Source organism: Thamnophis sirtalis, unplaced genomic scaffold (assembly GCF_051295495.1).
Source record: "Thamnophis sirtalis isolate CommonGarterSnake01/CBP01778 unplaced genomic scaffold, rThaSir2_p1.2 scaffold_2, whole genome shotgun sequence".
NCBI lineage: Eukaryota > Metazoa > Chordata > Lepidosauria > Squamata > Natricidae > Thamnophis > Thamnophis sirtalis.
The window spans coordinates 70,351,689-70,374,428 of NW_028261382.1; the positions used below are offsets into that span (position 1 = coordinate 70,351,689).

Here is a 22,740-nt window from a genome sequence, read left to right on the forward strand (position 1 = left end):
AGGAAGGGAAGAAGGAAGGAAAAAGGAGAGCGCTGCCTCTCTGTTTGTATACTTCCTGCTCCATTGTCCCAGAGGAGAGAGAGGCGTGTTATTGCCATAGCAAGGCATTGTGCACTGATGTTCAGTCTTGGGCTTCAGCAACTAAACTGGGGCCGAAGTCCAGGCCTTGCATCTCCTGCCCTCGGCCGTTGGGTTAAGGAAAGCTCTGCTCCCAGGGGAGAACTTTGCACCCCTCTGATACCACTGCTGCCTGCCCCAGCTGTGCTTGGTGAGGGGGGGGCACTCACTCTTCTGCCCCTAGGCAGGTGTATCCCGCCACAACTGACATTTGCAACCTGTCACCTGGAGAGGCTTCGCCCCAATCTCCTGGAGAAGACAGTGGATAGTTCCCTTGCACACATGCTGGTGCAGGAAAAGGGGTTCTGAAACGGGACGAAGCCTCTTAGGGTTCGTTTTGCTCTTTTGGCCTTGACTTGGTGGGAAAGTGGCCCTGGGGAGCCGTAAGCAGCCTGGGGCCCAAATGTGCTCTCCTTGGGACCGGAGGTTTGAGACCCCTTGTCCTCTGAGATCCCAAAGTGCCCACCGCTTACTTGGCTCGCCCACACTCCAGAACTGCCTCAAAGGAGCTTCAGCATTAGAGGAATTGGAGGGGGGTGCTTCTCCTTGGGGGGGGGGCGGTCTGAGCGCCTGGGAGCTGCGCTGCCCCCTCAAACACCCTAGCTGCTCCGCTTCTTTGACTGGGGAAGCCCCACTGCCTGCTGGAAGGGCGCCCGCAGCGTCTCTGCCCGCTCAGTGGCCCCTGCAACTCGAGACTCCTAAGCGGTGAGACTCCCACCGTCCGCGGGGTCGGGGCTCCGGCAGGCTTTCGCGAAGCGGAGGAGGGCGGCCCTCGATCCGCCTGCAGGCCAGCACCGCCCCCGAGGGCCCTGGAGGGCGGTGCGAGGGCGGCGAGCTACCGAGCAGCAGCGGGGCCCGCCTACGCTCGCCCCCGGCCGGCCAGAGGACGCTGCTCGGACTGCTCCCGGAGGACCCGGCCCGGGTGGAGGCGCCGCCGCTGCAGCTCCCAGCGCCGGCCATGGTAAGTGCTTCGACCGCTACCTCTTATGAGCCGGGCGGGCTCCTGGGCCGGGGGCGAAGTGCAACCTCGTCCCTCCGCGCCCGGCTTCCTGGAGGCAGCTCAGGACCGGTGACTGGCGCGGGCTCCACGGGACTTTCCGGCGTCCTTGGGGCGTTCCGGCTCCCCGGCCGAAGGGGCGGTCCGGGGATGTGCAGAGGCCGTCGGGCGGAGAACCTGTTGCCGCCCTTGGAGCTTCTCAGTGCCTCTGCCTGCCCGCTCCAGGCCGGCCGCAGGGGAAGGGTGGCCGTCAGCCGGTCCAGAGAGCGGTGCAAAGGCCGCCTCCGCCTCTGGAAGTTCGGGGCGTGGCGCTTGCGATGCTCCGGCAGCGGCGGCCTTCCTAGACGGGGCGGTCCGGCTGGCCTTGCCGTTGGAGCCCTGCAGGCCGCTCGGTCCGGGCTTAGAGCTGCCCAAGGCGCAGAAGTGGCTCCTTCCCAAGCCGCTGCTGGGGAAATTCCCCGACGCCTTCGGAGGGCGGAAAGCCCGGGCGAGTAAGCGCCTTTCCGAGAAGCTGCTGCCTGGGGGAGGTAGGGCGGCCTTTCGCTTCCTCCGCCGCAAACAGACCCGCAACCCCCGAGAGACTCTGCCCCCCTCCCGGCCGCCGTGGGAAGGAAGATGTGGGGCAAGAAAAGAGGCGATGCCCAAATGCGGAGCTCAGCCCCCTTTCCGGAGCTCATTCTGAAGCCCCAAACTCCACTCCCAGCAAATCTGCCTGCTCGAATTAAATGTTTCAATGTATGTCCACTATCATTACTTTAAATGACTTTTGTATCATCTATTGGTTCTACCCCCCCTGTTTTTGCTACTGCCCCCCCCCTTCCCTTGCAATTTGAAGTCAAAACACATCGCTCAAGAGGCCACTTGGTGCTCTTGAATCAGCCCCATTGGTGGTCTCCTAATGAAGTTGTTGGACACCTGGTGGGTGCAGGCTGCCTACCCTTCCTGCCTGCCACCCCAATCATGTGCAGGAAAACAACGGGGACCCAGGCCCTGCTCCAAAACCATCCAAGGCAGCTGTGGATCTCAGGCGGGCATCACTATTGACTCCACTGCAGTGAGAGCTCAGTTGGGGAGAGAGGGAGAGAGGATGCAGGTTGTCTGGATGGGTTAGTGCTGAAGGGCAAAGCCATGACCTGGTCCAGGTCTCTCCCAGGACTTTATTGATGATCGAGTCCTGGGATCTTTGGCTCTCCTTGCTCTGGATTGGCTCTAGAGCCCCCCCCCCCCCCCAGCCCTGCAGACAACCCAGAGGCACTGCTCCAGGAAAGAGCCCTCCCAGCTGCAACTTCAGGTTGAATTAAATGAGTGGTCATATTCCTTCCATTCTCCCAGTCTGGACAATTGCGATACCAGTCGGCACTGCTTGTCCACCGCCTGCTTGTCCACCACTCAGGGATGGTGCCCCGTGGAACCAGCCTCTGGCCCATTTCTAGGGAAGGAAGCCTGTCCAGCCAAGGAGGGAAGGCAGGAAAAGAGAGCGGCTTCCCTGCCATGAGCCTCCCTCCCCCCGCCCCCCTGCTGTTTTCAGAAGTGAAACTCTCAAGGCTGCTGCTTCTCTGCTGCCCAGTAGCTTCCTCCCTCCAAGTCCTCTAAGGAGGCATCTGACTGCCTTCCAGTTAATCTCCCCTGCCCTCAGGAAGCTGCTTCCTGGCAGGCTCTCCCCAGGGCTTTCTTTGCCTCCGGTTAGCCAAAGGCCCGAGGAGTTGGCCTTTCCTTCGGAACAAGGACGCTGGTTCCCAGGAGGAATATTTGAAGTGCTTCTGTCAAGGATTCCTGCACTTCAAGAGACTTGGAAATCGCATTCTCTGCTAGGCAGCACAAAAGGAGATCACAAAACAATGTTAAATCTTGCTCAAATCAACTTGGATAAATGGAGGGGGGGAGGCATGCTGCCAGCCAAAGTTCTTTTCCTTGGAAAGCCCCAGGCCCCAGGCCAGCTCCCAGGCCTCCCAGACTGTCCTGCGTCATCGTCTCTCCTGCTGCTCCTGCTGCACTTCAGCCTTGGCTTGACAGCCCCTCTCTTCCTGGCTCCTGTCCACCTGCTGCCGAGGAAGACTTAGGAAAGGCAGGGTGTCAAGTGACCAATGCTAGAGAAGGCTGTGGTCTTCTTTCCGCCCAGAGTCCAGGCAGAGTGTCCGTCACAGGCAACCAGTAAATCTTGATGGGTGTTTGCAACAAGACAGGCGGCTGTGTGGATAAAGAGGGTTTTCAGAGGGAGCGCCAGGACAGAGTGAAGGGAAGAGCAATGGCCGGCTGTGGCTCCGGGACCATTAGGGGGAAGTTCATCTGCATTGCCAGGGATCGGAGAGTGGGGGCCCCTTCTCCTGCCACCAGGAAGGAAGAAAGTTTGGCATTCTGATTTCCAGTAAGCCATGTGTTTTACTGGAATACTCTGGACCATCGTAAACCGTTCTTTTAAATTTATTGTAAGGACAAATAGATAGTGAGGAAAGAAATGTTTAATTTATTTATTCATTCATTCATTTATATCACACCTTTGTTATTTTTACAAACAACTCAAGGCGGAGAATTTATCCGACACACCTTCCTCCTATTTTCCCCACAACAACCCTGTGAGGTGGGGCAGGCTGAGTCAGTCACCCAGCCGGCTTTCATGGCTCATGAGGAACTTGAACTCACAGTCTCATGCTTTCTAGCCTGGTGCACTAACCACTAGATCAAACTGGCTCCCAAATGTTAAATGTGCGATACCTGGAGCGCTCTAAGGGAAAGGTAAATACAATAAATCAATAAGAAATGTGGCTAGGATGTTTGCCCTTGCTCATCTTCTACTTAAGGAAGAGGCACATGGCTGGTCCTCCAGCAGTTTTTCTTTGCAGAGAAAGGTGCATTCTGGAGCATGCCTGGAATGCTCACCTGGGGATGCCGAAGTGCCTCACAGGCATCCTGAGCACACCTGGCTGCTCTCTGGTGAGTCTCATTGGCATCAGAGAAGACAGTCAAGGGACATCTCACTGGTGTGAAAAGGGGCTTTCCACCTAATTCACCTGAGCCTCCCTGGCACTGGGCAACTGGCCCTTCCTCCTTGTGTTGCAAGGAATTTCTTCTTGTACCAAGCTGGGGAAATGAGCCCCAGTCCCACCTATTACCAACCTGTCTCCTTCTGCAGAGTGAGAACCAGCTGCAGCAATGCCAGCAGGTGGCTGAGGAGGTGACAGAAATCATGCTACAGAACTACACCAGGGTACTGGACCGTGAGGGCAAGCTTAGCGAGCTGGATGACAGGGCTGATGAGCTTCTTAAACAGGTATGGAAGGTGATGTGGGGACTGGGTGGGGCAGACAGGATGACCAGCAAGTTCTTCATTCAGAGCCTTGCAAGGGCAGCTGGACAACCACCTGGGCCTACTTGCCAGTTGGAATTTCAGTGGGGTCAGGCCCAAGGAACCTAGAACAAGATTGGAAGGGGCCCCTGAAGTCTTCTAGTCCAACCCGTGGCTTGAGCAGGCAGGAAGGCACCCACTCACTTCAATCCTTAAAACCTCTAGCCTAAGAGCACCCACAACGTCTGGAGGCAGAGTTTATTGATTAATTGTTCTCACTTCAACATTTGCTTCCTGAATTCTAGTTTGGATGATTATGTGTTCATGGGGATTTTGCAGCAGGATTAAGTGTTGAAAAGTCACTTTTTCCAGTACTGTTGTAATTTCAAACAAACTGCTATAAATTGAGGACTCTCTGAATTCACCAGAATGAGATTGCAATAGTCTCCAATTGGTTTTTTTTAGAGTTGTACTTTCACCAGGACAACTAAGACTCTGGCCCAGAAGAAACGCTGGGAGAACGTGAAGTTCAAGATCATCCTGGTGGCAGTGGTTGTGGGGGTTATCCTGCTCATCGTCTCAGCCATCCTCTACTTCACTCTCTCTGGATCTGGGAACCAGGAGGCTCCAGCACAGATCAGGGCTGGGGGTGACTGATCTGCCCACACTCCAGAACTGCCTTAAAGGAGTTTCAGCATTAGAGTAATTGGAGGGGGGGTGTCTCCTGGGGGGGGCAGTCTGAGTGTCTGGGAGCTGCATTGCCGCCTCAAACGCCCCAGCTGCTCCGCTTCTTTGACTGGGGAAGCCCCCCTGCCTGCTAGACGTGGGCGATCCGGCTTAGCTCTCCGCCGGACGGAGCTTCAGCAAGCAGGAGCCCCCCCCCCCCGCCTCGTTGCCGGCGGACTGGTCCCTCGGTTGCAACGGGCGCCTTCGGAGGGCCTCGGGAGCCCGTCCTCCGCGGAGGGGAAACGTCCGTCCGGCTTAGGTGGCGGCGCTGGCCGGCATCCCGCCATCAGATCAGTTACAAATGGGAGGCTGGACGGGGCGGGAGAGATGCCGGAGGGCCGCCCACCGTGCCCGTCTGCCGGGGCGCCGTCCAATGAGGGCGCGGGGCGGGGCCTGCCTCCGTCCCGGCCATGGCGTCCTACTTCGAGGAGCACGACTGCGAGCCCGGAGCCCCGACGGGGGACCCGCTGCCGCCACGCCACGCCCTGCTGGAGCTGGCCAGGTCAGGAGGGAGGTCAGGAGGGGCGGTGGGCGCCACTTGGCCGAGGTTTCCCCGGGCTGACTGTCCCCTTCCCCGCCTGCAGGTCCCTCTTCCACGGGCTGGAGATCGACGTGGGCGCCCTGCAGAGTGGAGACTGGGATCACCGGCTCCCGCCGCCAGCCGCTCGCAGCGCCGTGGAGGGGCTGCCCGAGGTGCGGGTCGGCGCCGCGCAGGCAGGTGGGCCGGGGGCTCTCGCGGGGGGGAGAGTGGCGGGGGTGGTTCCTGCCGGCGAGGCTTCCAGAGAGCAGCGGCGGAGGCCGGGTCCGAAGTCGGCGGCTCCTCTCCGGGGCGGCTCCTGGCCTTTCCCTGCGGGCTTCCGGGAGGAGGGGGGAGGCGATGCAGCCGGTGTGACGCGCTCTTGTTTCTCGCTCCTGCCCGGCCGGCGCTCAGCGAAGGGGCTCCGGTGCCCGGTGTGCCTGCTGGAATTCGAGGCGGAGGAGACGGCCAGGCAGATGCCCTGCCAGCACCTCTTCCACGCCGGCTGCCTCCTCCCTTGGCTTGGAAAGGTGAGAGGCGAGCAGGCCGGGAGGGAGGGTGGGAGGCAGACTCCCGGGTAGGCACTGAGCCCTCTCTCCCGCCCAGACCAACTCCTGCCCGCTCTGCCGCCACGAGCTGCCCACCGAGGACCCGGAGTACGAGGAGTACAAGCAGGAGAAAGTGAGGGGGGGCAGCTCTTTTGGGCCTGCCAGGAGGGGCGGGGGGGGGGGAGCGGCTGGGGAGAGGCTTTCGGGGCGGGGGGGGGCGGCTGAGGAGAGGCTTTCGGGGCGGGGAAGGGCACTGAGCTTGGAGAGGGGAGGACTTTCCGCCTCCCTCGCCCCTCCCTCTGCGGGTCTTCCCCTTTTGGCTCAGCAGGAAGCTGGGAGGCGGCCGCGGCTGCTCGCTTCTTTCTGCCGCGAGTCCCGGGATGGGGGCTGCGCTGCAATTGGGGCTCAGTAGGCCGAATGCCTCCCTTTCCCTCCCGAAGGTCCGCAAGGAGCAGCAAGTGTACCGGCTGGAGTATCTGCATGGCGCCATGTACACGTGAGCCCCGCCCGGCCCGCGGCACGGACGGTCCCCGTTGCAAGGGGGGGGCCGGCACAAAAGCCCCACCCCTTCTCAGTGCTTTTTCTAAGCAAGAACTCAACTCAGCAGAGCTCAGAGGGATTTTTGACAAATAAAAATAGCCCAAGGCTTTATTTCCAAGGCTGGGGTCCTTTTGGCCTTGTTGGGACAGAGAGGAGGGGAATACCCCTCCCCAAGTGGGCTGGGGGCAAAAAACAAGAGCATTCAGTGGGTTTCTCCTCCTCTTTCCCACTTCCTCTCCTTACCTCCCCCCCAGCCCTATGAATTCTCCCAACTGGCTGCAGGCTAGAAATTCAGCTGCAGCTTCTCCCTAAAAGCTGTACCAGCTGAGCTGTCATTTGGGGAGGTGGAGGGGAGAAGGCAAGCTGCCAAGGAGAAAAACCTTGTGAAGGGCCATCTATCTAGAAAATATAATAAACATAAAAACAAAATGTTAAAATACATCATACTCTACAAAATAGAGTATAGAGTACTCTAGTATAGAGTATACACCTTAGCAATTCCCAGGATCGGGAAGCCTCCTTTCCCCAAGACCTGCCTGTTAAATTAAACTGCATTGCAGAGATGTTGATTTGGCTACCTCTTAATTAACCTGACATCTGGCTTAATTGAGGGCAATGGATGGGGTTCTTCAGGGTCCCTCCAGAGGAGTTTCTCTTGGCCTGGTCAGCTGATCTGGAGATGCCCAAGACCATCGTGGTCCAGAGAGGAGCAGGTTGTAGCACTTTTACCAACCTTATGGACCATCTTATATCAGCAGCACTTTTCTCTCTCTTACAACCCTTCTAACTTTGCAGAACAAGGAATGATTCTGCTGCCCAACTCAGAATCCAATACGAGCAGCAGGAGGAATTTCACCATTAATTTAGGGCACCAAGACAGGATGTTTTTCTGGGCAAAAGTATGTGTGCCCTGCCCAGATATTGAGCCAACTTTTGAAGTGGGCAAAGTCTACAAGAAGAGTCCTGGAGGCAAACGTCACGTGACTTTCTGCTGCTCTGGGGGTTTGTAGCAAGGGAAGTCCTTCCCCCCCCCCCCCAAACCACAGAAACACCCTTATACACCACACAGCAGTCTTCCTCTGATGGCTCTTTTATATATGTAAATATACAAAAAAGTTCTACAAAATATCAAACCACTTTATCCGGGGCTGAAGAAATGAACTCTGTATGATGGTGTGTGTGTGTATGTGAAAAGGATGGAGGTACTCTCTTTCGCATACTTTTCTTCACAAGAGGAGGGGTAAGTATCCCCACCAGCACAGGGGGCATCCCCACATAATTTGCTTCTACAGCTTAAGTAACACTTGCCTGGGAAAAAAGAGGAGGTGGCAGTGAGGCACAACTTTTGCCAGAGGAACCCAGGTTCTTGGGTACCCCAACACACACAAGAGCACACTTGGCTTGGAGGCACTCCCTGAAGGGCGGCGAGAGATTCAGCAGAGAAAGGCTTCAAGGTGTCCTTGCACAGAGGCTGGGCAAAGAGGCCCTGGGAACTTCTCTGGAGACTTGGAAAATGAACATTTCGCAGAAAGGCTGGGCAGCAACAGGCTCTTTAAAAAAACAATCCTGGTATAAAAATGGCCTGAAGACTTAAGGCCGCCTGCCAGAGCAGCGGAGGAGGTGGGGTGCGCCTGCCCTCTCTCCTACCACTCTCAGATCATGGGAATGCTCTCCGGGTGGCAGTTCAGGTGGGTGGAGGTGCTGCTGCTGCCGGGCGACTTGCAGCCTCGGCCACCAGAGTGCTGCAGGACGGCCACCAGGGTCTCGTTGGAGATGGCACCAAACTCGTAGCTGAAGGTTCCGTAGAAAACGAGAATGTCAATAACAAAGACCCACTCGCAGATGGCAGCCAGGTGCTGCAGGAGGAAGCTCTGGTAGATGAAGAAGATGCCACCTGGAGTGGAGTCAAGGGAAGGTCAGGGGAGAAGATGGCCTTGCCCGGGGGATGCCAGGTGCCCAAGCAAGGAAGCCGAGGGTGGTGCCGATCCCAGGGACTGGGCAGGACAGAGCTCTTCTGCATGGGGGAGGGGCCGCTTCTGAGAGAGCAGGGGAGCGGAAGGGTTGGGCAGGGACTCACTCGGAGGAGAAACGGGACAAGGGAGCTCTCGGCCTCTCCTAACCAGCAGGATGACCTAGAAAAGGATACTGAGGACAAGAGAGATGAAGGCCATGGTGGAGAGGAAAACACGTAGATGGGCCATCCAGAAGTCCAGGGCAGAAACGGCCGTGTAATAGGAGAGGAAGCACTGGAGGCAGACGAAAAGCAGGCCGGCTGGGAAGGCAACGCCAGCTCCAATGTAGTGAAGAGATTTGGCATAATCCACCTGGAGGCAGCGGGAAGCCCAAATAGGATGGTTCCTCTTGGGTCTCTAGGAGCCAGCTTTGCCTCAGCAGCCCATTGGGCCACTCCGACAAGGGCTGAAGTGGCAGCTTCATGTCCAGGAAGAGTCTGGCTCCAATGAAGCCACTGAGGCAAAAAGCAGCTGTTGCCTCTCAGGGAAGAAAAACCTCTTGCAACATCAACACGACTAACACAGCACTAGGTCGAAGGGCTAACCCAACTGGCACCTCCACTCTGCCCTGGCAACGCAGAATGGCCTGGCTAAAGAGGAGTTCAGGCTAGGCAACTTTCTGGCAGCTCTGCGTTTGCAAAAGCTTCCCTTGTGGGATGAACCAGACCGGCTCTGGCTCTTATTACATTGGCAACAATTGCCATCTTCAAGCCGAAGGAGGTCCCTGCTCAAGCTTTTGTTGAAGAATGGGAACTTATCTGCCCTGTGCTTCTCTCTGCTCCACAAAGGCCCAAGAGCCACCAGAAAGGCTCCCCAGGGCCAGGAAGCAAAGGCAGCCCATAGCCACCCTGACCTTGCAGATAGAGCTCTCAACCAACCTGGAAATTTCCAACCACCACCAGGCCAGCCGCATTGGTGCAACCGGTGACGAGGGCTGCTGTGTTCACCCCAGAGGCCTGTCTTTGCTCCAGGAGTTGCCCGTAGCGCAGGAAGCAGATGATGGCCACTGGGAGGGGGGAGAGGGAGAGAGAGAGGTGCATCAAACCCAGCAGGCAAAGCAGAGCAACAGTGCTGGGCTCTCTGGGGAGTGGCCTTCCCAAGGACAAAAGTCCACAGGGACATGCACAACATGGCAGCCAAAACCAAGCCCGCCATCTTAAGTCTGAATGCGTTACATGAAGCTAGCTGGCTGACCTATCAGGACAAACTGAAACTTGGCATGTTGTCAAAACTAGGCCATGCAAAAAACAACACTGCAGGTTTTATGATCCTGAATTCCAATGAGCTCAACATTCCAGTGAAAAGATAAATGGGGTGAGGGACTTCGGGAAGGATGTGGGTGCACAAAGGGGGCATTTGAACTATAGGTTGCCAGCAACATGTCTAGGAAATAGAAGGTGGGTATAATCGAGGAACAATGCTAGCAAATCATGTCATTTGGAGACCTGCAGACAGACTAAAGAACGAGGAGAACCTGAGCTGTTAGAGAGACTTTAAAAACAAAACAAAGGGGATTTGGGGGCCGTGTCGGTTACAAAAGTCACAGACTTGAGCTTGGAGAACAGGTTCAATCAGCAAGTAGCAGGAACCGAGCAGAGTGCCTCAATTTCTACTTTCCCCTGGTCTTCTCTCCAAAGGGGACTGGTGGGTTCAAACAGACCTAAGAGATGATCAGGCAGGACGGACAAGAGTCTTCACAAGTCTTGTGGGCATCATTTCAGATTCCAGAGAAGACTGGAACAGACCTTTGCAAAGGACGGGGGTGCGGGGGTGGGTGGGACAGCGGCCCTTGGCAACTGTGGGCCATGCTGCTTGATGCTGATTATTTGGCAAAATTCAGAACTGGTTTGTAAGCCATGCCAAGTCAACTCAGTCTTCTCTGACAGATCAGTTTAGCTAACTAGGTAACCATCACTTCAGTGCATAAAGCCTCCCATCCAAAAGGTAGAGGAGCGAAACTAGAGGGTAGCTATACTAGACCGTATTCCTACTAACAGATGAAGTGATAGAAGGGGCTGAAGTTCCAGGAACGTTGGGGGAGAGAGGCCATGTCATCCTGGAATTCAACATCATGCAGGCACAAGCAATAGACCAAATCAAACCAATGTCTCTGCCTTTAAAACAGCATATTTAACAGAATATAAGTTGGAAGGAACCTTATAGGTCATCTAGTCCAACCCCCCCACCCAAGCAGGAGAACATTCACCATTTCTGACAGATGGCAGTCCAGTGTCTTCTTGAAAGTTTTCAATGTTGAAGCACCCACTACTTCTGAAGGCAATTTCAGTTTCATTGGTTGATTGTTCTCACTTATCCTTATTTCTAGGCTGAATCTCTCCTTGGTCAATTTCCATCCATTATTCCTTGTCTGGCCTTCAGGTGCTTTGGAACATAGTGTGACCCCCTCCTCTCTGTGGCAACCCCTCAAACACTGGAAGACTGCCATCCTGTCTCCCCTGGATCTTCTCTTCATTAGACTAGCCAATTCCTGCAACTGTTCATTGTATGTTTTAGCCTCCGAGCCACTAATCATCTTCTCTGCTCTTCTCTGCACTCTTTCTAGAGCCTCAACGTTTTTTCGCAGTACGTGTCAAAAGAATCTGAGTATCTTGATCAATCAAAACTTGGACATGAGCCAGCAGTGTGACACAGGGCAAAAAGAGCAAAGGCCAATGTAGGCTGCATCAATAGACACAATGTCACGCTTAAGAGAAGTTATTGTAATGCAAATCCAGAGTGTTGTGTCCAATTCTGGGCACTGCCTTTTGGCAAAGACTTTGAGGAAACCGTTCCTGGGGGGGACAGGACAGCCGCAGAGGAGGAGGTACTTGGAAAGCTTACCTGATGAAGAGGAGATACTTGATGTTCCCTCATCTGCTTCCTGCACAGCCCTGACCTTGCTGACCTTCAGGAAGCCGCCAGTATGCCAAGATGACTGAATTAAGGGCATAATTTTTATCCTGGAAAGTCTTGCTGCCTGGCATCAGCAATTGCTCACTGAGTGGCAAGTGGGCAGTGGCCATCCTGCCACCGGCTTCTTCCCTCACTAATGAAACTGGGGAAAGAGGGAAATGAATGCTTACCCAAGAAAGCTCCAATGTTCCCAATAAGGCTGAAGAGACAACTTTCAGGAGGGTAAGTGCCACATTTACTGTAGGGAAAGAAAAGAGCATTAGCACAAGATGGAAAACCAGCACCTCGTCCTGCACACTTGCTTTGAAACTGCCCAATTGGGGAACTGCCTGGCACCATTTCACAAGGCCGCATCTAGAGCAGCAGATACAGCCATCTGCTCATCCTCCACTAGCTTCTTTCCATCTCACCTGATCAAAGGGACATCTTCCAAAGTGCAGCAACTTTTGGGGTAACCGTGCTTGGTAGAATCAGCAGAACAAGACTCGTTGTATGACCTGCAGCCATTTGGATAGATTAAGCGGCATTCTGAGATGTTCCAGGAAAGGGGGAGCCCGTGCCCTCCTTTTCCCCACTGCTCTCCCTCTTTCCAGCACAACTCACCAGTTCTCAACAGGACACACATGGTGGTTCATGACTGCCATGGCATAGCTAGAAAAGCAGCAAAATGGAACAAAATAGATGGTAAGGCAGCAATAATTGGGTAAGCCTGAAGATAAACACTGCAGTTTCCTAATGTTTATGGAAATCTGTATATCTTTAAATCCCACTGAAAAGCAGAGAATCCAGGTTCCCAGCAGAGGCCTCCTTGGGGGAAGGAAATCACAAGTGGTTCACATCACCAGGCCCACAACGTGTTTAGAAGAAATCACTTTAGCTTCCCAAGAGCCAGTTTAGCCAGACTGAAGGGTACAAAAAATGGCCACGATTAGGGCACGACTCTCGTTCACCTGCAACTGCCCATCTAGGCACTGTTCACCAGTCTTTCCCTGTAGGCCTTTCAATCCCTGGCCCACTAAGGTTAAATAGGCAAGATCCAGTAGAGCGCATTATCTAGCGACTGGAAACCTCTATTCAGTGGTGGGATTCAAATAATTTAACAACCACTTCTCTGCCCTAATGATTTCTTCTAACAGCCACTTCACCAAACTGCTCAGAAAGTTAACAACCGGTTCTCAAGAAGTGGTGCGGACCGGCTGAATCCCACCACTGCCTCTATCCCTGAAAAATGAGCTACAGGGAACTTCCAGGAAACCCACAAGACCTTAAAGGAATTTCAGCTCAACTGAGTTGGGCCACTTGCTCAGAAAACCGGTCCAACTGGAATGAACACTGAAGCCATCACCACATGCTTTCCAAGCCGCCTCCAGGACACCAGATACCAACATGGCCTTTGCCTGACACCCCACAGCCAACTTTGGTTGCTTAAGTTTGCCAGGTTAATCCTTTGAACATGCAGGTTAACAATAAAAAGTTCCACATTCAGGTTCTGCCCAAGATGTCCCTCTAAAGATTTTGGGCTTGGTCCACTTGAAACTTGGGTCCAGAGGAAATGCTTTAAAAAACCTGTTGCTGGATGATGTAATGAAATGCCATAATATAAATTAATTCAAAATTTAGAATATCTCACATAAAATGAAGTAATAATAGTTATAGTCAAATAAATGATTAACAATGATAATAACTTATACATATATACTACATTATAATACATTGATAATATGAGATTTTATATAGCAATAGCAGTAGACTTATATACCGCTTCATAGGCCTTTCAGGCCTCTCTAAGCGGTTTACAGAGAGTCAGCATATTGCCCCCAACAATCTGGGTCCTCATTTTACCCACCTCGGAAGGATGGAAGGCTGAGTCAACCCTGAGCCGGTGAGATTTGAACCGCTGAACTGCTGATCTAGCAGTAGCCTGCAGTGCTGCATTTAACCACTGCGCCACCTTGGCTCTTATAAATTGTAAATATAAATTGTATATATTTATATAAATATATAAATATAAATTGTAAGTGAGGATTATGGAGAGGTTGCACAAAACACTATGCAACTGTAAGATGGTTTTACGTTTTATGTTTTGTCTCTTCGTCTAAAAATAAAAATGTCTTTAAAAAAACCTGTTGCTGTAATCACCACAAAGTTCTCTATTGGGCTTGCATCATTTGGTTTCATCAATTCTGCATTTTGCCTCCCAAATGTAGAGTTGTGGAGCACCCCAGAGCCATGAAGGTCTTCTGGATGGCAACGAACACCAAACCTATGCACTGTTTTGTTTTTCCTAGCCCATGCTGTCCACATCAATTACATCAATGCAAACATTTTTGACCAGCTTTGAAATAACCGATGCCAAATAAATTGAAATGGGAGTTATCTGTCTCACCTTGCTGATCTTGGCTGACCTACTGTAGAAAACTAGGCAGTTAGTGCTAGGGAGCCCTTTCAAGCCGATGGCTAGACGGGATGTGCAAGACAGAAACACAAACCATTTACTGGGTGGATTGCAACTTTAGACCCCCAAAGTTGAGCCTCATTTTTTGAAATATAAGTTATTTCTTGCCATTTGTATTTTGGCAACTGATGTAATAAGAGCCTCAGGATTAGGGTTCCTGACATCCAGTGTAAATGTTTAGTAGTGACTTAAAACAAAAAGAGACAAGGATGCATTTACAATGTTTCCCCCCACAGATGAATTAGTGTAAAACTTCAAGTTTATTTCAGATATGTTTGCAATTAATTTACAAAGAGCCACAACAAGAACTTAATGCTCCAGAAAATCTTTTATGAGTTCAAATTTCACATATCTTTTTATCTTTTTAAAAATATTTCTTCACTAAAAAATCAGTAACAATACTTAAAAGGGCTTTAACCCTCTTGCAGGGCTGGGCCAGCCCAAAAAACCATTGTACTCACCTACCCTCAAGAGCATCAGAATAAATGTAGCCTTAATGTGGACAGGTGAGGGATATTAGGCAACCTGGCCCACAGAAAGTGTGGGACCATCCAAGGGAAGTTCTGGCTAAGCCAGGCCTTGAGGCTGCTGGGGCAGGAAGAGGAAGTAGCCACAAACAGAGTGGCTACTCCCTACACAGAGGAGACACGGACATGAGCTACGCTAATCTGGCTTTGGTCTCTTTATGGTCTCCAGCACATTCAGTACCAACTCGTTCAAAAGGCAGAAAACCACAGAACCACCATGTTCCTTCATGACTGCAGGTCATGATTTGGCAACACTTTTGCTAAGTCACCTCTTGGGAAAGAATCCGGCCAGCAGGTGTGCAAGGGAACTGCTGATGCAGCCCTGCAGCTCAGGGAATAGCAGAGGAGCCCGATGCTTCTCTGCAGGAGGAAACAAAGCACGCTGGAGACTCCATCCCTCCTGTGTGACCCAGCCACAATTCACAACAGCTCTTACACAATCCATATTCCAGTGATGGAGAAGGTAGAGAGGCTGATAGGGAGGATGATCCACGCAGTCATTAGTGGGTGCAGAAGGGCGGCCCTTAAGAGGGGGGGGAGAGAGGAGAAGGGGTGGGAGGGGGGTGGGAGGAGGGAGACCCAGCTATAGCCCAAAGCCTCCAGCGGGAACCATCCAAAGTACCTCCTGGAAGAGAAGCGGGAGAAAAAGGGGGTCAGATCAGCCCTGCCAGGGATTCTACCGGCCTCCCTTCAAGAAGCCTCCCCAAGCGCCTCCCCCATCCCCTCAGGCCAAGGTCTAGGGAGGAGGAGCTCCTCCATCCTCCAGGCCCTGGTCTTTCCAAAGGGGCTTTTTCAAGAGGCAAGTGGGCTTTCTGCTTTTTCTCTGAAGACCTTTCGCTTCTCCTCCCAGAGGTTTCTTCAGCTTCCCCACCATCCAGTCTGAGCGGAAGAAGCTTCTTGGAGGAGAAGCAAAACGTCTTCAGAGAAAACCAATGGAGGCCATGGATCATTAAGGGATTGGATTTGGTGCACGGAGGGCCCGAGAACGACGGACAGGAGGCAGTGAGGAGGCCCATCCCGGAGGAAAAATGGGCAAAAGGCAGAGAAATAGCCAGGCAGGGAGGGAGAAGGCGCAGGAGTCCCCCAGCTGAAGGCGGCTTCCCAGAGGAGCCGGAGAGGCGAGGCGGCCTTCTGAAACGACCGAGGCCGAAAGAGAGGACCGGAACGGCTGCCTCTTCCCGCGCCCCTGCCAATCTCGGCGCTCCACCCTGCCGGCCCCGAAAAAGGGAAGGAGGAGCCGGCCTCGCCTAGCCCGAGCCCTCCCGAACGGCCCCGTCGCTCGGCCCGCGTCCCCCAGGCCCCTTCGGCAGGATCCCCGCTGCCGCCCCGGCGCCAGGCCCCACCAATTCTGTCGGCCCCGACGCCGGAGGCGCCCCGCCGGCAGAAGCTCCGCATGGGCGGGAGGCAAGGGCGCGGCGGCGACGGGGGAGGCTGCCCGTCCCGCAAGGCGGCTCTCGGAGGAGGCAGGCAGGGATGCCGTCCCGGGCTCGCTTCCCTTACCGCTCGCCGCCGCCGCCGCCGCCCCTGCCGGACGGAGCGTTGGAGGCCGCTCTCCCGGCCGGCCACCCAGCTGACCAGGCGGGGCCCGGGCTGCAGCCGGCGGGGAGGGGGCGCGCGCGGGGCGAGCTGGGAGGAGCCGTCGCCGTTCTCCCGGCCGCCGCTTGGGTGCCGAGCGTGGGCCGTCGGGGGGCTCCGGAGGGGCTCTTGGTTGGCACGGAGCCCGAGCTCGGGCGGCAGCCTCGGGGCCGAAGCCGGCGGCGCTCGGGCCGCCCTTCTTCGCCAGGCGGCGGCTTTCGGGAAGCGCCGCGCTCGAGCATAGTGAAGCGGCCTCGGCTGACGGACCGTGGAGGCGCCGGCGGAGCTGCCGGCCCGCTGGGCTGGGGACAATGGCCTCGGTGGGGGATTGCGCCTGCGCTCTGCCGCCGGGGCGTCGTGAGGGGCTGCGGGGTTTGTTCAATAAATGGCTGTTCAGCCCTTCGCCTTCCGCCGGCCGCTCCCTCGGACTTTACCCGGAGGGGGACAGGGAGCTCTCAGCCTCTTGGATGGACTTAGGGCACTTTCGGCTTCGAGCAAGGGGAGGATGGGCCGCGGCAGCCCCGAGGATGTCCGGGAAGGAGCCTCCCCCACGGACCGGCCCAGCAGAACCAAGGTCTCCTTGTAGGGGGGCTCGGAGTCACTCCCCCCCCCGAATAAGGTAGGTTGGAGGAGGGGGAGGTCCCAAGCTGTTCCCCCCCGGGTCCTATCGCCCAGTCAGGGGCGCCGCTGCTCGTTGGGAGGCGGGGGGGGGGGCGCTTTCCAACTGCACCGGGTCAAAATGTGCTAAAAGATGGTTTGTTTCTGCCCCCCCCCCCAACTCAATCGTGGGACTTTGGGGGGCTTCCAGTTGTAAAACTATAAAACAAGGTAAAATACATTAAAAAAATAAAAAAGATCCATAAAATAAGCCTAAAGCGCTGATGAAAGAAATGTCCTGGGTTCGGCTCCAAGTGGGGAAAAAGACACTGGAGACATGGAGGCTGCTTTGATAGTTTTAATGGTGGACAGGACCACATGGATTGAGCCCTGAACGTAAAAGGTGAATCCATGCTTCATTGTTGGTGAAGAAGAGAAAGGCTGAGGAAGGGGCTTGCTAAGCTTTTTATAACCTGTTCAGTCCCACCTGTTTCCTGTTCTTGGGTAAAAAATGTATTCTGATTGGTTGTCAGACTCCCATAGGGCCATGCAGGGGCAACTCTCTGGGCTGTGTTTTGAATCCAGGTTTAGTTGAGTTCTCAGATGCCATGTGGTCAGTTGAGTAAAGGGCCAATATTATCATGCCTTTACTCCCATCCCCCCTTGGGCTGCAGTGGAGAAGTCTTTATTATGTAAAAGGGACTAGCTTGGCCTTCTTAATGGCCCATTGACAAAGCAGGAAACTACAGGCAGCTATTCTGTCTTTTAAAACATGTTTCTTTCTTTTCACATCCAGAGAAATATTCTGACTTTTCAATATTTCCTAGGATATTTCCTGGGAGAGGGCTGGATGATAACTTCCCACAGCGTAGCCCTGACGTCTCATCCCTGAATAGTGCAGAGAAAGAACTGGGCCTTCTCACCTTCTGAGCTCCAGGGTCTCTGAAGTCTCCCGAAGGGCCAGCAGGGCCCCTTAGCTGTTCTAATGGGGGGCATATTCCATCAGGCAGGGTCCACAGTAGAAAAAGCCCCTTTGCTCTGCTTTCCCCCACTCAGCCGATGGGATCTGCAGCCTGGCCAATCTGTTGGACCAGAGAGATTGGGTGGGTAGAAACTCTTGGGAAAAGATGGGCCCTCAGGCAGCCATTACAATCCAAAGTTGTTTCTCTACAATTTGTGGGAAATGATATACCCGGAACTTTAAAATACTTGTGGGCCTGTTATGTTTCGTGGCATAAGACAGGTTGCATCTTTGTATGTAAAATTAGGTGACAAACAGCATGAAGTGACAAAGGAAGGCAATGAACATATTGTATCTCTGGAAACTGACATTAAAGGATGCACCAGATCTGAAGGATCTTGTGGAGTGAAAGCGAGGAAAACCTGCATGGAAGTGAAGGCGTATGTTTAATTGTGAACAAAAAGGCTAGAAGAAAGAGCAAAATCATGCATTGTAGGCGGTTGTGGGTGCACTTTAGTGAACGGTGATAATGAAAAACAAAACCAAATAAAAGATTTGGGGGAAATCGTGCCACATTCTAAGTGGCTGGATTCAGAGGAACAAATTCTATTAAGTGATGTGAATGGATGGATAGAAACTAAAGGGAAAAAAACAAGCAAAAGTTATTGGGACTTTTCCAAAATTTCAGAAATGAGCAAAAAAGAAAAAGATGTCAACAGTACCCAAATTGATTCCTAATATGGGCCTTATATTGTTTCGGATGCCCAGAAATAAAAGCCCAGGAAGAGGCTTTTAACAAAAAACCCAAAAAGGAATGTGGTAGCATTTTTTCCAACATCTTTTATTAAAAGGCGAGAGTTTAGGCCTTTCTGTAAATAAACAAACATGAAATAAAACAATCCCCTCGGATGAGCTTTTAAAAAAATTGCTTAACTCTGTTTTGCTCCAGGTTCCCCCTGGCCTGGCTGACACTAAGGGAGGAAACAAGTCCTGACCCAGAAACCTCCCAGTCAGGGCACTGGCATTCCTGGAACTCAATAATCCGACTTCCTGGACTGATTTGAAGTGCGAAGGCTTTGCCCAAATTCTGCCCTTCTGGAGATCCTCTAAGCTCCTTAGAATTTTTTGTAACCTTGATACAGAGACAAATTCCAATGTATCAGTGACTGGGAAGGAGTCTAGCCCAAATGTTTCTTCTTTGAGGGAGGCAGCTTGGTAGTGAGATTACTGAATAAGATGAGGCAATGCAACAGGTTGTGGATAGAGCTGTTGAGACCCACTTGGGGCGGCTACAGGACACGATCCTTGACACTCAAGTTATGGGTATACCGCTATAGCTCCTTTTCAGTGCCCATGTCCCCAAACGGCAGGTGTGCATGGAGACAGGGATGCTCTCTGGGGGGAGTGTGTGTGTGTGTGTGTGTGTTAGCAGTGTTCTGTTCGCCCCTTGGGAGTCCAGCCTTGTAACTTTTCTTTTCTTTTGAGCTTTAGATGGTCTGGGAGGAAACTGAATATTTATATCTATTCTCATTCACATTTTGGAATGAAAAATCATTTGTGTGATGCCTAGATGATGGGAGTGGAACCCTGCTGTTTTGAAAAAAGTCTCAGGGTTTTAGATGCCATTAGTGATGTCTTGGTATCTTTCACAGGTCAAGACCTAAATTTGCTTTGTTGTAACCCAATGTGTGGTGTGTTGCTGAATAGAATTCTTTCCCAGAACTACAGAAGAACATAACTGCAAGTCCTTTTCAAAGAAGCAGACTTCAATTCTGGATCTCTGCATTGCTGGGGCAGGAAGAACAGGGACAACTTTTTAAGCACCAACTATGTTTAGTCAACAAAGGGGTCGGGTAGGTTTTCACAGAATTACACAAGCATTCAAAACAAATTCCTGTAACCAAGAACTATTATGGAAGAGCAGGTTCTAAGTCTTTATTTACAACCCTGTGCTCCATTTCTGAGAACCTTTGTTGGCAGGAAGAGGGCGAGGCAACGGCCTCCAAGAGAGCTAAACTGAGCCCTGCTTCTTCTCACCCTCCCCACCCCGGCCCTTAGATCAGCCCAGCAGTCTACTTTCTGCACAAGGCTGATCTACCAAAAAGCTGCAAATCTAAACAAGGGAGCAGCCCCCTTCAATAACTAATTCACAGCAGCCGCCTCTACCCTCAGCATAATCCAAGACCCTGAGAAATTGGGCAAGGCAGCTGCTCCCACTCTGCTCCCACTGCCTGGGTCTTGACTTGGATGCTCACAAGAGGGGAAGAGGGAGGCAGACCACTATGATACAGAGCCAGCCAGCAAGTCCGGGCTGCAACCATTTGGCTGGCTTTCTTTTGGGGCACATCTGTCAAAGGATGGACTGCAGGGATTTGCTTCCTTCTGCCACTGCTCCCGATGGCACCCTTGAGCAGCATAACCCTTGATCCCCCAAGCACGGTCCTGTGCTGGTAAGCAGGCCCAGCGCCATTTCCCCTAAATCATTTCTCAATCCCTGCAATGGCTCTCAGCGCTTCACTCGCCGCTTCTCCAATTCATCTTGTACTCGTTGCCGAAGGGCCTCGTGCAAAGCTGGCTCCAGCTGGTTCTGGGCACTGACCTTCTCCACCACTTCTTCGGGGTCATTGTCCTGCGCCAAGAAGCATAAGAGTCCATTAGGAAGCACCCTGCTCAGATGGCCAGGCGTAAGTGTTCCCAAGCATCTCGTTTGGAATTATAAAACACACTTTCATAAAGCTTCCGGGAGTTTAATAAATACTTTTCAGTCTTTTTAGAAGTAAACCATGAAAATGGATGATTTTGCTATCAAACCTCACTGGCGTAAACTTCAAGTTGTGTTGGTCACCAAAAGGCGGATAAAGCTCGCTTGCTTTACTGCCAGCTTGCTGCTTTTAAAAGCAAGACTAATTTATAAAGCAAAAAACCAAATACAGCAGCAGAATAATAAAAGCTTGATGGAAAGTTTAAAAAATCATTTACTGTCAGGAAATATAATATACATATAGTAGCAGCAGAGCTATGTGAATCAGTTTTGTCAAAATGTTTCCTTAAACAGGCTCTTGGCTAAGAGCCTGAAAGCTCCCATTTCTAATATGGCTACTCCCAAGAGGTGGACAGATGTTCAGCAATGTACTCAAACCAGATGCAAAGAAAGCTGGTTCCAAAATATTAATTTAGAAAATGGTTGTGCCATTCTCTTGATGACTGAAACAACACAGCAAAGTTAGCTCCCTTTAAAAATTAAAAAATACACAGCACTGGCCTTTAAAAGGGAAAGTCGTATTTTGATGCTCCTCTTAAATTGTAGTGAGAAAAGGGCTTGCTGACTCCCCCATTGGCCAGTCCTTCCATGCCGAATGTATGGAGGAGTGGCCCATAGAAGGAGCCCGTCTGAGAACTGGGAGTATAACGCTATAAAAGGGGTTTGAGAGTGCAACTGTTTTTCACCATCATGAAGTCCTGAATTTAGTTTGGAAGACAATCTACAACCTGTGAAATTACCTGGGCATGCGGAATCCTGGGAGGTCCACATTATCACACTGCTGTGTTCAAGGGCTGCCCCACAACAGTATCACCGTAATCCAGCCTAAAATCCGTGAGTCTCAAAAGCTGCGTCCTTCACCTCCAGCAGAAAGGTCAACGGAGGCCTCACTGCTGGTGGTGGGTCGGTGCTGGTTGTGACAGGCCCCAAGTTGGCTCTGGGCCTTTGACTTTACTAAGAAGATTCTGGAGGGCTTTATTTGGCCTGTCTACTACGCTGATGCCATGTGGTTGTAATAGTCTGTTTGGGGGGGGGGGGCTCAGCCATGAGCTACAAATATTGTCTTTTACCATTCACTAGACGAAAATTCATTATATTTAACTATTGAATTGTTTAATATTTATTACCCATTTTCGCAAAGCCTGCTGGAATAGGATGCCCAGGCCGCCATGGAGGGTAGGACTGTTCCAGCCAATGCAGCGTTGAAAACACAAAGCGGCCATGAAAATAAAATTTCAACCTTGTCTTCTGGTATTGAGTTCCCTGAATTTTGCCCAGAGAATAGCAGCCTTTCCCAGCATTCAAGCCATTGGGTTATTTAGCATAATTCGCAGAAGCAAGGAGGAGGAGGCAATAAAAGGGTCAAAACCCAGGACTTGGAGTGGGGCTGACCAGAGGATATCTGGACGCTCCTCCTCAGCCAGAGAGCAGCACAAGCCCCCTCCCAACGAAACATTTTCCCATCCAGCCCAGAAGAAGGGGGGCGATTCGGCAGCACCCCCAGAAGAGCGGGGGAGGGGAGGCAGCTGGAGAGCCGCTGCTCCTCCTCGCCCGGCCGCCTACCTGGTAGACCACCACCGAGGTGACCTGGCCGCCGTCGGCCTCGTACTCCAGGCAGAAGAGGGCCGGGCCGCGGGGGCGCCGCTCGCGGCTGCTGGAACTGCTCTCGCTCGACGCCTCCGACTCGCCCTCGCCGCCGCCTCCTCCCGGGGCTGTTCCGACCGCGCCTGCAAGGGAGGGAAGCGCCAGGGGGGCTCGGGGACCCCCTCCCTCCCCTTCCTCCACCGCTGGACTCACCTCTGCGGCCGGCGCGATAGACCTGCTGGTCGGGCCTGCGGGGCCGGGGGGGCGCGGGGGTCAGTCTCCGCCGCAGCTGCTCCTTGGCCTGCTTGACTTGCCGGTCGTAGTCGTCCCTGCGCGGAAGGGAAGAGCCGGTGGGAGCAGCCCCTACTCCCCGGGAGCTCAGCGCCCCCCCCCCACCCCCGGGGCCCCTCTCCCCACTCCACCCCCGCCCCACCTGGCGATCTGGTTGCGCCGGATGTGCCGCACGAAGCCGTGGCTCATGTCCAGCCGCCCGCCCGGATGGCAGCGCCCAGCGTCCATCGGCGCCCGCTCCGGCCAGGCCCGGCGCCTCGCCCCACCTGCCGCCAGGGGGCCCCCGCGCGCCACCCGCTCACCCGCCCCCACAGCGGCCCACGTGCGTATGGGGGG

The 22,740-nt window shown here is 53.3% G+C and overlaps 4 protein-coding genes across 13 annotated transcripts; 2 read left to right on the forward strand and 2 right to left on the reverse strand.

Moving 5' to 3' along the window:
• The first annotated feature begins 889 nt into the window (after positions 1-889).
• On the forward strand, positions 890-5,054 carry VAMP5 (vesicle associated membrane protein 5). Its single transcript, XM_014058395.2, has 3 exons — positions 890-1,078; positions 4,245-4,382; positions 4,863-5,054. The coding sequence occupies exons 1-3, from the start codon at positions 1,076-1,078 to the stop codon at positions 5,052-5,054; spliced, it is 333 nt and encodes a 110-aa protein (XP_013913870.2). The 5' UTR covers positions 890-1,075.
• Positions 5,055-5,424: 370 nt separating this feature from the next.
• RNF181 (ring finger protein 181) lies at positions 5,425-13,352 on the forward strand. Of its 4 annotated transcripts, none has more exons than XM_087705995.1 (5): positions 5,425-5,625; positions 5,708-5,816; positions 6,055-6,170; positions 6,247-6,321; positions 12,790-13,352. In XM_087705995.1, exons 1-5 carry the CDS (start codon positions 5,425-5,427, stop codon positions 12,883-12,885), a joined length of 597 nt encoding a protein of 198 aa, XP_087562121.1. In that variant the 3' UTR covers positions 12,886-13,352. The 4 variants fall into 4 exon arrangements, with proteins under 4 accessions (XP_087562121.1, XP_087562122.1, XP_087562123.1 ...); XM_087705996.1 differs by lacking the exon at positions 12,790-13,352 and adding an exon at positions 6,629-7,295; XM_087705997.1 differs by having other exon boundaries at positions 5,489-5,625; positions 5,708-5,841.
• TMEM150A (transmembrane protein 150A) lies at positions 7,803-15,200 on the reverse strand. Of its 5 annotated transcripts, XM_087705994.1 has the most exons (8): positions 15,072-15,150; positions 14,905-14,995; positions 12,257-12,304; positions 12,064-12,150; positions 11,824-11,891; positions 9,619-9,746; positions 8,875-9,052; positions 7,803-8,622 (listed from the first exon to the last, which is right to left on the reverse strand). In XM_087705994.1, the coding sequence occupies exons 3-8, from the start codon at positions 12,295-12,297 to the stop codon at positions 8,381-8,383; spliced, it is 744 nt and encodes a 247-aa protein (XP_087562120.1). In that variant the 5' UTR covers positions 12,298-12,304; positions 14,905-14,995; positions 15,072-15,150; the 3' UTR covers positions 7,803-8,380. The 5 variants fall into 5 exon arrangements, with proteins under 5 accessions (XP_087562120.1, XP_013913882.2, XP_087562119.1 ...); XM_014058407.2 differs by lacking the exon at positions 14,905-14,995 and having other exon boundaries at positions 15,072-15,200; XM_087705993.1 differs by having other exon boundaries at positions 12,064-12,304; positions 15,072-15,155.
• A 3,388-nt stretch (positions 15,201-18,588) lies between these two features.
• Positions 18,589-22,708, reverse strand: CUNH2orf68 (chromosome unknown C2orf68 homolog). Of its 3 annotated transcripts, XM_087706000.1 has the most exons (5): positions 22,547-22,707; positions 22,327-22,442; positions 22,093-22,256; positions 21,657-21,711; positions 18,589-20,397 (listed from the first exon to the last, which is right to left on the reverse strand). In XM_087706000.1, exons 1-5 carry the CDS (start codon positions 22,630-22,632, stop codon positions 20,390-20,392), a joined length of 429 nt encoding a protein of 142 aa, XP_087562126.1. In that variant the 5' UTR covers positions 22,633-22,707; the 3' UTR covers positions 18,589-20,389. The 3 variants fall into 3 exon arrangements, with proteins under 3 accessions (XP_087562126.1, XP_087562124.1, XP_087562125.1); XM_087705998.1 differs by lacking the exon at positions 21,657-21,711 and having other exon boundaries at positions 22,547-22,706; XM_087705999.1 differs by lacking the exon at positions 18,589-20,397 and having other exon boundaries at positions 20,424-21,711; positions 22,547-22,708.
• Between the last annotated feature and the right edge of the window lie 32 nt (positions 22,709-22,740).

Coding starts and splice junctions, on each gene's coding strand:
- VAMP5 (XM_014058395.2), top strand. Junction 4,383..4,862: donor CTGATGAGCTTCTTAAACAG/GTATGGAAGGTG, acceptor GGTTTTTTTTAG/AGTTGTACTTTCACCAGGAC.
- RNF181 (XM_087705995.1), top strand. CDS start 5,425: ATGGGAGGCTGGACGGGGCGGGAGAGATGCCGGAGGGCCGCCCACCGT. Junction 5,817..6,054: donor CCGTGGAGGGGCTGCCCGAG/GTGCGGGTCGGC, acceptor GCCGGCGCTCAG/CGAAGGGGCTCCGGTGCCCG. Junction 6,171..6,246: donor TCCTCCCTTGGCTTGGAAAG/GTGAGAGGCGAG, acceptor TCTCCCGCCCAG/ACCAACTCCTGCCCGCTCTG.
- TMEM150A (XM_014058406.2), bottom strand. CDS start 12,278: ATGTGTGTCCTGTTGAGAACTGGTGAGTTGTGCTGGAAAGAGGGAGAG. Junction 11,892..12,063: donor GAAGATGTCCCTTTGATCAG/GTGAGATGGAAA, acceptor CTTTCCCTACAG/TAAATGTGGCACTTACCCTC. Junction 8,623..8,874: donor CTTCATCTCTCTTGTCCTCA/GTATCCTTTTCT, acceptor ACTCCACTCCAG/GTGGCATCTTCTTCATCTAC.
- CUNH2orf68 (XM_087705998.1), bottom strand. CDS start 22,632: ATGGACGCTGGGCGCTGCCATCCGGGCGGGCGGCTGGACATGAGCCAC. Junction 22,443..22,546: donor CGGCGCAACCAGATCGCCAG/GTGGGGCGGGGG, acceptor CCTTCCGCGCAG/GGACGACTACGACCGGCAAG. Junction 20,398..22,092: donor CCTCGGTGGTGGTCTACCAG/GTAGGCGGCCGG, acceptor TTCTTGGCGCAG/GACAATGACCCCGAAGAAGT.